We start from the raw sequence: 13,911 nt of genomic DNA on the forward strand, positions 1-13,911 counted from the left end.
TAATGTGCATTCTAAAAAAAAACAAAAAAACAAATATAACAATGACAATAATACATTATTGTTATTACTATTATCATTATTTACTATTATAATTATTATTGTTGCTGTTGTTAATGTATAAACATTAGATCACAATTAATTCTGATATCATAACTGTCAGATTCAGTTGTGAGTTAACAAGTCTGTAGACTGGTACCACTAAAAATCATATTTGTGATATTTTGATAAAATACTACTAGTAATTATAATTATTATTATTATATAAAAGTTAAGATGTTAGATAATAATCATAATCATAATAATAATGTAATATCTTAACTTTTATATAATAATAATAATAATGTCACAATGCTGTGTTGTAAACACACACGAACACGTAGATGAAGGGAATCAGGCATTCTTAATAAATCCACAGGTATATCCACAAACAGAGAACAGCAATTCAACATAACTAAACCATAGACGAGACCTCCCAGCAACGAACAGAAACAGAGGAACTTAAGTACACTGGCAAACAAGGATAATTAACGACACACACCTGAACTGAATGATAAATCAAATTAAAGCCCCCCTGTGGTAAAAAATCAAGGTTTTAATGTTAATGTCTATGTGGTGTTTTTAATTTGCGTTCAGACAAACCATGTGCAAATTCATAAGCGGATGCTGAGCATTTTCTCCTTAAAACTGCAGTGAAAAAAAAGACAGTCTCTAAGGGGGCTTTCACACTGGCAGTTTAGTTCGGAACGGGGCACGGTTCGCATGAAAAATCGCTAATGTGAACGCTGTCATGCGGAGCCGGGTGCGCACAGGGGTACCGAACCCGAGACTACCGGGAGGAGGTGGTCTGAGTCCGGTTGCTCCCGAACCGTGCTGCGGTTCGCACGAATGTAAAAGCAACACAGACTCTGGTGCGCACTTGTTCAGGAAGTAAAGTGACCTGCGCATGCGTTTTACCTGATTATGATGTATTTAGATAAAACACATGTAAGGGATGATAGTGTTGTTGATTTACCTTGGATATAATCGAGAGTGAGCCTGTAGTGTGAGAACATAGCGCGTGGAATCAGGGAAACAAATTTGGAAATAAACCGTCTCTTCAAAAGAGTCCGTTTGCAAGCAGCCGAAGGCAACCTTATGCGACACACGCACAGTAAACCTGTGTTGTTCACTCAACTGCGCATAATAGCACCGAATTAATAAAAAACACGATATATTGACTCGCGTTCTGTTTCTATCATGCGCCGTGCACGTTTGCGATGACGTAATATGCACGCAAACGCACCAGGGTTCGATAAAATCAAGTTGAGTGTGAAACCAGACCAATGTTGCGGGGGGCGCCGGGAACTATCACGCTCGGGCCGCAGCAAACAGTGTGAAAGCCCCCTAAAACACGGTTTGAAATAGCCCGTTTTCTACGTCACAAACATGTTGTAACCAATCACGTCAATTTGGGTGGGCTTCAGCATATCATTAACTATGCTCTCTAAGTTGTTCAAAGCGTTTAAGGATGCAGATTTTAAGAAGGGAGCTGTCTGACTCTGAGATGGCAACATGGCTTGTGTAACATTAGCAACACATTATTAGCCGTTTGATAACATAGTCAACCAAAAGGCTAATCATATTAATTAATAATCAGAAGCCTCTGTGGAATACTTGATTCTGATTGGTCAATCAAGCCATCCAGCAGTATGTTATTCAACCGCTGAAAACAGATAACACGGGCTCATCCGGGTTACTGAAGTCAGCAGCGCTTTGCGTTTACTTCGTGGAAGTTTTGCGTTTGGTGAGCTATAATCAATATATTGTGTAGTTAGTTATTTAATTATGTCATCCAGTATCGTGTAGAATATGGCCAAAATTTCGGGGAAGGCAGCAACAGTTCTGCCAGCAACTGATGGGAACAGCCTTCAAGTCAGGATCCCATGATGCCTTGAAAAGCCAGACAACGCACTGGGGTCTGGAACAGAGCTGAAGGTCTGGGGTTTCAAGGCAGCGCATTCTGATGTCTGCAGAGGAAAGAAGTGAAGGCCTTCACTCCCAACCGCACAACATGGCTCACGGCCAAATTCTGGAGGCTGATACACTTGGATGGGAACATTTCTAGATATACGAATCTTCTCACATCCTACACAAGGTACGTCGAGAGAGTGATCTCTAGACTACACGTCTATAAATAGTTTGGCAGCTCAACCAGATTCTTGCACAGCAGGAATGTGTCTACAAAGACAGCGTTACATGTGAGTGATGGAGCAATCGCTCTATCTTCACGAGGGAAAGGAAGATTCTGCTTTGCCAGCCATGATCCCCTTTTCTCACCACATGAATGATTCACAAAGCACAACAGGAATAAATATAAATCAAGTCTTATGTGTAATGGATCATGATTTCTCTTGGAATACAAGAGATGGAGCGTCTGGCTGGTTAACTTCAGTTAAAGGGTTAGTTCACCCCAATAATGAAAATTATCATATAATTTACTCGCCCTCAAGCCATCATAGATTTATATTACTTTCTTCTTTCAGCCAAACACAGCTGGTATTAAAAATATCCTGGCTCTTCCTAGCTTTATAATGGGAGTGAATAGTACCTTGTTTTTTGAAGCCCAAGAAAGCGCATCCATCCATTATAAAAGTAATACATAGGGAGTAAATAAAGGCCTTCTGTAGCAAAGCGTTGCGTTTTTGTAAGAAAAATATCCATATTTATAACTTTATAAACTGTAATTACTGGCTTCCGGTAATGGCTGTACGCGAGTCTAGTTTCGGCGGAAGAGTGACCTTTGACCTGACGCATAATGTAGGATGTAAGCGTAGCGTAATCTTAGGTGAGAGTCGACGACTCTCGCGGTTCTAACAAATAGGACTGGGCAACAAACTCAAGCTCTGTAAAAATTCTCGTTTTAGAGTAATTCGTACTGGTGTTTTGTTTTGCTCATTCCTCTGCGTTTCCACGTTCGTCAACGCATCATACGTCGGGTCAGAGGTCACTCTTCCGCCAGAACTAGACTCTCGTACGGAAGTCAGTGGTTCTAGTTTATAAAGTTACAATTATGGATATTTTTCGGACAAAAACGCATCGACAAACGAATGCTTCGCTTCAGAAGGACTTTATTGACCCCCTGGAGCCATATTGGACCACTTTTATGATGGATGTATGCGCTTTGTTGGGCTTCAAAATCTCGGTTACTATTCACTCCCATTATAAAGTTTGGAAGAGCCAGGATATTTTTTAATACAACTCAGATTGTGTTTGGCTGAAAAAAGAAAGTCATAGACACCAAGGAAGGCTTGAGGTTGAGTAAATTATGGGATTTATTTTTATTTTTGGGTGAACTAACCGTTTATTAGTTAATAGCACTCATCTTTGATTTGTTGTGGGCAGAAAAGAACACGCATTTGGAAGCTTTGAAACATTTATACGTTTATACGTCACAGTAAATCTTTATAAAACTGTGTTCTTACAGCAGCAGCACCACAAAATGAATATCATAATAATCTTACAGACCCAAATAGAGACTCCAGAGCAGAAACTCAACATGTTTGAGGAAAAAGAAAAAAATTGTTTGGTTTCCAAGGGGAACGACTGCAGACCGCTCTCTCCAGAACTAAGGCAAGACAGCAAGGCATTAATTTTAGCTGAATACAATGTGATGACAAGTGACGCCCAATCCCAGTCGCCCAGCACCCCCCCCAATGAACTGCTCTACACAGCTCCTCTCCAACCCACTCACGCTCTAAAGATATCTCTCTCAGCACTGCTCCAAACATACTTTAATCTCCCGCAAATTGTGTACTTTCATTTGTTGAAAATAGTCGAAACAGGAATGACGGGAAAACAGGGCCTTTGCTAAAAAAGAAAGCAAGACCAATGTCTGAAGATGTAGATCTTCAAGATCTTTGGGTATGTTTGGAATGGCATACTACATACTAAGAAAGTAGTTAACAGTATGTATGTATATATTTATATATATATGCTGTGTAGTGTACACATTTTCTGCATGCATTTTTCCTGTAGCGCAACGGGAAGTGTCCACTCTTAAAAATTAAGGTTCCAAAATAATAGTTCCATTTTGGGTTCCCCAAAGAACCTTTTTTTTAGTGAACAGTTCTTAGAGGTACAATTTCTTTTCTGTTGTACATTAAGGTATGCAATAATAACAGTGTAAATTATTATATTTATTAAAATTATTAAACGGATGCTGGCTTATTGGGAAAATAAAAAGCCTCCCTACACCTACCCCTAACCGATAAACACTTGATTATTAAACACACGTTATACAATTTATTTCCACTTTTCGAATATATTCTATATTTTGATTGAAAGAAAATGCCTTTCTGATCTGATATGTGATGGGAAAAGGGAGTAGAGCGAGTTCGGCTAAGGGCGGATTCGAACTTGGGTCAATTTGCGTCAAAACTTTCTGCCACGCATCTCACCCCTACACTATTGCTACCGTTGACAATTCAGCGTCCTCTGTAATTTTGTCTGGCCCACCAGACGTCAGTGGGCGGAGTTAGTGTAAATAGCCTCTGTCAACAAGGCGGGCTTGTTTGCACATAGTGTAAATAGACACTCCGTAAATATAAACTGTTTGCAAATTACCTTCTACATTTGCCAAAATGTGGAGTATATAATCAAAACAGCAAAAAGAGTGGCAGCAAAGTCATCCAGATTTTTTACATATTGTTGGCTCAATGTTTCATTAGACTGCCAAGAGGCAAGGCAAAATTTGACTCAAAAATGCTAAATAGCCCTATTTAACTACTATTCAAAAGTTTGGCATCAGTAAGCTAAAAAAGCAATTAATACTTAAGTATTAATTACAGTTTATTTACATACATGATAAGCATAAGAGACTTCTATCAAAAACATTGAAAAAACTCACCAACCCGAACTGAGGAAAACGTTGAATGGTAGAGTACTGTATATGTCTCAAATGGTAACTGGATGCCATGTGTGGCATTAAAGATACAACATACTGAAGCATCCCACTAGTCTTTATACCTTTAAAGTCAACCTAAAACACCATTTTCAATCCATCTGATACATTTCCAACTGAAACCGGGGAGGGGGGTAGATTGGTTTTATTAATCAGAAACTAAATGGATTAATGGAACAAACAACAGAGTGTTTTTGTTGGTTGTGCCAATCAGTGCCCAAAAGAGGAATGTCTATTACTAAAGTAGAGGAGAAGCGCTTCTGTTCAGAGTGTTAGTGAGCTCAATGTGTCAGCCTGTGAGGAGTGGGATGAGGTGCGGACTCACAGTCAGGTATCTCGCGTCCAACTCCACCTTCTTCTCCAGCTCCGACAGCAGCTCGTTGTGGAAGCATTTCAACTGCAAAAAAAAAAAGCAGAAAAATTGAGTGAAGTTTGTTAAATTGACTTTTTATTAACCTGAAAGCACATATTTGTGCAGATTACACCATGACATTTGGGTTCAAATACACCATCGACCGCATTTTTAGAATAATGGTGATGAGCACAGAAACTAATTATTCGTCCCTCAGTTTGTTTTTAAAAGAAAATGAAAAAAAAAAAACCCTTTTAAGTGACACTTTATTTTAAGGTGTCCTTGTTACAGTGCAATTAAACTTTTAGCACCAAGTAATATCAGTATGTAGAGTTAGGGGCCGTTTACACGATACCATTTATCAGCTAAAAACAGAAAACGGTTTATGCGTTTTGGCCGTTCATTTACACGACAACCGGGTTTTGGGGGCCTAAAAACGCAAACTTTTTAAAAAGGGTTTCAAAGTGCAAGTTTATGAAAACGATACCGTTATCGTCTCAGTGTAAACTACAAAAACATGAATCTGTGACGACGGTGAAATCATGCGCATGTGTATTACGTGTTCACTCTATAGGTGCGTAGTGTTTCTTTATAAAGTGATATCGCCAACTACTGGCCTGGAAGAATGGGGATTGTTTTATAACATTGTCATAGTAGGTGAAAAATGCGAAAGGAAAAACTTTACCATTTTTAGGACATCATTGTTGTGTAAACATACCCTTTATGCATCATTTACTGTTATTAATACAGTAATTACATCTAACAAGTCACCTTAAAACTAAGTGTTACCTGCTGTGGTTACAGTAACAACTGCAACTGAAGTAAAGGCTTTTACAGTAGAAACATTGAGTTTTGATTTTGATTAAGCGGCTACATTAATTATTCAGTGGAAACATCTTGATTTCAACTGCAAACTTGTAAATCCTCCTTTTGATGCCATTCCTATGGGTGGAGTTTGCTTTACAGCTAAAGTTAGCCGTTTAAACTTGTATTGAACCTGCAAACATGTCAAAAACTGTTGTAGTGTAATCTATGCTAAATAATCCTTTAATAAAGAGGAGAAATGGACTGTGTGTGAGAAGGGTACACACCATTTCCTCTAACTGCACTTGAATCTGCCGGTGGACCTCTGCCATCTGGAAAAGCACGTCCCCTGCAGAGAAGAGGGACAGGCGTCCGTTAAGAGAGAGGACAACAGGAAACGGACTCATAATCATGTGATTCAAGTGAGAAAAAAAAAGTAAGGTTAAAGAGACTGATCGAGTTAGGGTGGAGTAGGCAAGAAAGAAAGAAAGATAGATAGAGGGAGAGACGCAAGATAAGTCCCAACGTGCATTATAACCATGCCATCGCACTGAACACACACACCACAGACGGGCAAACATGGGGACAATGACACGGACATTAAACACTGAGAAAGAGACATGAACGACAGGATGAAAGGGTGGAGAACAAACAAAGACACTCGGATGAGCAAAAATACAAAGCATTTCAAAACAGGGTTTGAACATTTCAGTGTAGAGGAAAGGAATATTTCACAGCAAAAATGAAAAATTCTGTCATTATTTACTCACCATATGCTGTTATTGTGTCTGTGGAAAGCTAGCATATGACTTTAGAAGACTACTGCGCTCACAAATTGTGTTTTTTTGGGGGAAATTTGACAAGGCATGGTCACTTTGAACTACTGTTTTATGGAAAATATTCTTTAGTGCGAGTGTGTGTGTGTGTGTGTTCCGCAGAGAAAAATAACAGCATATGGGTTTGGTTGGGAATGACGTGAATGTCAGTAAATACTGACAGGATTTACATTTTGAGTGAAGTGTTCCTTTAAACAAAACCAAAAAACTCTTGACCGTAAATCAGAAATCGGTTTCATTTGTCTTTTTAAAAAACATTTTTTTTTAAGTGCTTCTCCTGCAGGATTGACTGTCAGAATGTTGTGAAACTTATTGCAGAAGAGTAAAGAAAACAGAAAAAAAGAAACAAAGAGAGGCCATGCAGCTGGTGGAAGTTGTTTTAATATACCTACATGCTGCTGCTTCTGAATATGCAATGCATTGTGAAGAAAGGAACAGACAGTGAGCAGAGCACAGAGAAGACCTTTGAAAAGAACACACAGCAATGGAAGACAACAGCGAGCCGGCCTGACCTCCGCGCATCTCGGCACGCCAGCCTAAAGTTAGGTGGTGCAGAACGTCTCGAAGCATGGTGCAAAGCGGGTTTAGTGTTTGCGCGTGCTTGAACACTTTACACTTGACGGTTTAACAGTCAGTCGGATCCCCGGCCGTTTGTTTACACCACATACACATGATTGAAGAGCTCTCACTGAAGAGTACAAGCATTGGGCTCAGAAAAGCAGTCTGCTGTTTACTCCTGTAAGGGATTCGTGATGACCGGTTCGCATAATAATTAAAGTGGGTCATCATTCATTCATCTTCATCATGTCCCAAACCCGTTTTCTTTCCATGGAAAACAAAAGGAGATGTTTAGCCGAATGTTCATGCTGCTCTTTTCCATACAACAAAAGCAGAAAGACATTAAACTAATGAAAACAGAATGGAGAATGGAGGCTCCCGAATGGGCGCTGTCAAAATAAAAGTCCTGGTACTGTCATAATAAAAGTCTAACACTTATTGGGCAAACAGAACAACTTTTTATCCAATGCTAATAAAAACAACAACAACAACAAAAAAACAAATATCGACTTTTGACTACTAGTTATTAACGCACATCCTGATTTTGCAGAGTTAGACGCATTCCTGGATCAACATATTTTTGTTGATAATGGAACAACATTCCTGTCCGAAAATGTAGTCCTATCCCTACCCTTAAACCTAACCCTACATGTAACTTATTCCTAAATTCAGAGGGAAATGATAGGTGAATGTAGAAGCACCTGACCCTGGCTGTAAGCCTAAGCTTGACATAAACTGTAAACTTGTCCCTCAAGATCTGATTGGTTGATTGGAATGTTGTTCCAGGATCAACAAAGCTATTGATCCAGGAACATGTTAAACTTGGTGAAATCAGGTTCTGCAGTACACATAACATAATTCCCAGTCTTCAAAACACATATGATAGCTTTGTGAGAAAAATCAGACCCGAATTCAAGTCATTGTATAAGAACCTTGCTCTCCATTACAGCTGAAGATTAAAAAAAAATCTTAGCCATGATCTGTGTTTGTGGTCACTGATCAAGCTATTGACCCATCTTAACTTTGAATATGTGAAAACGTGATAGAGATTTAAAGGGAGGGGAAGTTTTTTTCCTTACACAAAGTTGTCATATGACCCCAGAAGCCTGGGAATATAGTGGGAATATAGCCTGGGAATATAGTGATCATTTTGTTCTTTTTGGAGCTTGACACACTTTTGCCGTATGGAAAATCCTTCAAAATATCTAATTTCGTGCTCCATGGAAGACAAGTAAATGGGTGAACTATCCCTCTCCATACATTGGTTACAGGCCACTAGTTTAAATTGACCCTGTAATCTTAATTATGATCTCTACATGCATGTGCTGCCAGACAAAAAACAAACAAACAGATGCATTTCAGTCCATAATCATTCAGCCAAGCGAACACAGTGTGAGAAAGCTGTACAAAACAAGAACAAAAACAGGCTAGACTCAGAACAGAGGGAACAAAGTACTACTTTAATAACACAAAATTGTTCATTCCTTCATTTATTATTTTTCAATCCATTTCTCGAATGTAAGAAAATGCTAAATAATTCACACACTTCCCTTCTCATCATAAGAAGCTTATTGGACACATTACTTTAACAGTGATGATAAATCAGAGAATTATCAAATCACAAGAGTGAAACTGGTAACCATGTGGGCGGTTGATGTGCGATGCTTTTTATCTGTCCTGGGCATAAATGGTGGGTTACATTTTACAATATTCCTTCATTAACATTAGGCATCTCCTTACAATGATCAGTTTTACAGCATTATTAATGTGGGTGAATGGGCCAATGTGAATTTATACAACTTAATATTACAAATGAACCAGTATATAACATTAATAAATGTTGTGAAATTATTGTTTCTCTTTGTTCCTGTGAACGATCGCGTTAAAGGCACAATACGTAAGTTTCACCGCTAGAGGTCGCTTACTCAAAAACAATAACAAAGATGTCGCTTGATGAGACCGTGATGGAGTGTGGAATCATGGGAGTTTCCCGTGCTCACCTCTACGACAGTTTTTTTTATGGTTTTATCTGAACCCACAGTAAAAAGATTATGAATAATTGTGAATCAGAATGTGCAAAACAAACAACTCTAGCTTGACGTTACCTGTGACTACTACTTGCGTATTTTTTATTTTTATTTAGTGCAGAATGATGACATGTAATCCCCTCCTGGTCCTGGACAAACCATCAGATCAGACTTTAAAACAGTGGTTCCCTCATTAGTCTGCAGCCTAACCCGATTAAAGGGAATCAGCCGTGCTCACCAGCCTCGAGGCTTACACACTAAAGAGGTATTTTGACTGGTCTTAGTGCTGGGATCAATTAACACGCAGATACACACGTACACACACTACAGCTAAGTGCAGTTGTCACCCTTCTTTTTGTCCTTAATCTCATTCTGTACACACAGAGTTCAGTTATTTATGGAAGTGACAGCTTAATTAACAACATTTCAGGTGACCAGTTTAATATTATTTTGGTTTATAATAGTTGTTTAAACTGTTGCCATGCATTTTTTTTTATACACCTGATTTATTTTATGAGTTTATATATAAACCCTATCAAACATGGGACGTGGTGGAGATTTCTTTTTTGACCCCAAGACTTCAATTCTCTATCTGTGATCATTGGAGAGTCTTTGGCCACTGAAACTGTCCTCCTCACCATACATTAATAAGACAATATACTGTAGACACACGTCCTCTTCCTGGCAGATTCGTAACATCTTTAGTTGATTGGAACTTCTTAATTATTGCCCTGATGGTGGAAATGGGGATTTTCAATGCTTTAGCTATTTTCTTACAGCCACTTTCTATTTTGTGACGCTCAACAATCTTTAGCTGCACATCAGAACTATATTCTTTGGTTTTACTCACTGAGATGGTTGATTAAGGACATTTGGAATATGTTTTCTCATATTTAAACTCCTGTGAAACAAGAAGTCATAGCTAGACAATTTCATGTTCCTAGTCAGCCTGGTGTGCTAAAAATGCAAACATTAATGGGAATATACTTCAGAGAGATACTCATTAAAAAAGTCTAGGGGTGCCATTATTGGCCATTATTTTGGACAACATGCATTGGAGAAAAAGTGTTATTTTTTAGGTAAAATGTTTGCGATTTTTTTTTCTTGAAAGATCAAAAGGATCCACAATGCAGAACTATTTTGACAGCCATATTTGATCATATTTACTAGGAGTGCCAATGATTCTGACCACAACTGTATAAACCTTTTATCTTGAAAATATATTTAATTTAAGACAATGGAATTACTTGAGTATTACATCAAGGTCAGTGATATATATATATATATATATAAATGCTAAAAATGTATATATCAACCCTTACATTTTTTAAAGATTATGTCAAATCAATTCATGAGATTATGTAAAACAACAACAATTTTAATTCACCAAAATCCATAAGTGAGTGGACAGTATGTATGAACTGTATTTTAAAAATATTTTTGAATAAATGAATAGATACTATGAACAAAAAAGCAGAACAACCCTGACTGAGACTCCAAAAAGTTGCTATGGTTACCAGCACACCATGTTCGGGAGTGACTCATGTATTTCATACTCACTTAATGATTTAGAGGATTAAATTCTGCATTTACTGACTCCCAAAACTCAACAGTGTGAATGTGGCCACAAAGACACACACCCAAACCTTCCTTTCCGATACGTTACAGGAAAAGCTTCTTCCTCAATCCACTTTTAGATCATTTATTCAAACAGATGAAATATCTGATTTGGTTTGGCTCAAGTCTTGATCTGAACTTGATCTGAGGCAGTTTCCGAATTAATACCAAAAAACAGACCATTGGTCTGGTATGTTGTTAAAGATGTGCAGTGATTTTTTTTTTTTGCAGCAAAAACACACACTAACAGCATTTCAGAAAACTTGACTGGGCTTTGATGTGTCCGACAGGAGCTCTTTGCATGCAGGTACTCTAAGCTCTTTTTAAAACGGACTTGTGACATCCGCATTCCTTCTGCTTTATGCACAGCTGACTGACACACGGCAACAAGCAGTCACGGTCACTGCAGAGAGCTCGACATGGAAAACCACACACACACACACACACACACACACACACACACACACACACACACACACACACACACACACACACACACACACACACACACACACACACACACACACACACACACACACACACACACACACACACACACACACACACACACACACACACACACACACACACACACACACACACACACACACACACACACACACACACACACACACACACACACACACACACACACACACACACACACACGAGAACAATAGATACCCGTCAGTTAGGTTAGTCAGCGGGTTCTCTTGGGGGAAATCTGGTGGTAGCATTTCATGACATTGATTTTGCAGAAAAAACAACAACTATCAAATTAAAGAAATAAACAACAGTGTAACAGGTTTGCGAAAACATTTTAAAAGAAATTAAAATAAAGTCATAATTACTACTACTACTACTACTAATTTCATTAGTCTCAATATTTATAAAAATAAAAATAATAGATATTAGAAAATGGTAATAAAATATGACCAAATAGCGTTATCAAAACAGTTGATATTTCATGGTTTTGGCCATCCTTCTGTTAGACTGTCTCAGGTTGAATAGCTGTCAGTCGTTACATTTAAGTACACAATGCGATAATGCAATGTAGATTATTAGCAATTAAAGAAAAAACACTTCAGCAAAACATGATCAGGTCAAAGGGTCTGAATAATTTTTGGTCCCAAATTTTTATACATTTTACTGGTAGTCCATGAAGAATTTTTGGGTATATTATGTCACAGTTTACTTTATTTTGCTATCCTCACTTACATAAATGAACTATAGTGTCCTGCACCCACTAGTAAAAAATATATGTCTGTGTGTGTGTGTGTGTGTGTAAACAATTATTATGTTACTATCAATAATAAAAATACTACCGGTACTAATATTACTAATAATAATTTAGGTGATTTTAAAACTCTAATAATAATAATTATAATTATTATTAATATATATTATTATAATTATTATATTAATACAACTACTACTAATAATAATAAATATATAAATACAATATTTATGATGATGATGCATTTTATTATTATAATTATCATTACTATCATCATTATTAAGAATACAAATTCTATGATAATAATACTAATCATTATTATTTTATTACTACTAATAATTATTACAATTATTGATTTTGCCATTTTTTTTATGATGTTTGCCAAAAGTAGTGAAATAAAAAAGTGATTTTTTTTTTCTTTTTTTTTGAATACTAGTTTTTATTAGGACAGCTTGTAAAATAAGAAATGTAAACCTCTATCTCTGTCTCAACTAGCAGAGAACAACCGATACCTGTCAGTCAGTAGAGCAGGTTGTCTTGGGAAAATCTGCGCCTGTAGTCGTGCATGTCTCTACTCGGAGAGAAAAATGTGTGTGTGAGAGAAAAAACACAACATTTGGATCGAGTCCATCTAGTCAAATAAGTCGCCCCAAACTTCCTGTCCCCGCCTCACCTCACCGGCTCTATGCAAACATTTATGTGGGAACATCTGAAGCGCAGGAGTGTCATCGTGGTTTATGAAACTAACGCAGGTAGCGGAGAGACGCGGCAGCCGCAGGCAAACCCGACAGGCCGGACCAGTCTGGGAAGAGGAGAACGAGTGAATCACTGACAATGGTCAAGTGTGGATCGCTGCAGGGTGTCATGGAAACAGTCGAAACTTCCAGACAAACCGAGATTCTGAAGAACAAAATGGAGGACTTTGTTTATCAGCTTAACATAGAGATGCGTAGCCTCCTTTGTCTTTTGGTATAGAAAGCAGATTACATCACTCCCCATGGTGCAGCTTCTGACAAAACACATGTATCCCATGGTGCACTGGTGCATCTAGTACATCAAATAGTACTTAGTTGTGTCATTATACAGTATTTTGCATGCATGCAGTGCTCATTCACACACGCAGTGACTTGAATCACTGCAAGCTGTCAAGTGGCTGTATTGTTGTTGGCGTAGTGGGCGCTCATACTCTAATGTTATTGGTGGGCTGCGTAACAATGGAAAATATGATCACAAATGAGATGCATTGTCAATTAAAATAAGACGTCGTATTATTTTGACAAGTTTTCTTGCCGTTAAAAGTGTACATTATGCAAGTGTTTGTATATAATTGGCAGCAGTGCATGATACATTATGTACAAGATGAACGATTATCACCGTACAAATCAAACTCACAGAATGCCGACAATTCATGATTTTCCACACGTTTTCCCTATTCATAGACCGAGACAAATCATAAAGAACAGAGAAAAATAGCTGCTGGTATTCTGGAATACGATATATTGCGGAAATGAACATGCTCGATAGTTATCGTGGGCACCTCA

The 13,911-nt window shown here is 37.9% G+C and overlaps 1 protein-coding gene across 6 annotated transcripts in view; it reads right to left on the minus strand.

Annotated features, from left to right (window-relative positions):
* The window catches only part of baiap2a (BAR/IMD domain containing adaptor protein 2a), a 98,011-nt gene that overhangs the window by 27,964 nt on the left and 56,136 nt on the right, over positions 1-13,911 (minus strand). For all 6 annotated transcript variants that reach the window (XM_079637830.1, XM_079637831.1, XM_079637829.1 and 3 more), the window contains exons 4-5: positions 6,383-6,444; positions 5,265-5,336 (exon numbers count right to left, since the gene is read on the minus strand). In XM_079637830.1, coding sequence (XP_079493956.1) covers positions 5,265-5,336; positions 6,383-6,444 — 134 coding nt within the window. The remainder of the gene's footprint in view (positions 1-5,264; positions 5,337-6,382; positions 6,445-13,911) is intronic.

This window comes from Phoxinus phoxinus (genome assembly GCF_949152265.1).
Source record: "Phoxinus phoxinus genome assembly, chromosome: 1".
Classification (NCBI taxonomy): domain Eukaryota; kingdom Metazoa; phylum Chordata; class Actinopteri; order Cypriniformes; family Leuciscidae; genus Phoxinus; species Phoxinus phoxinus.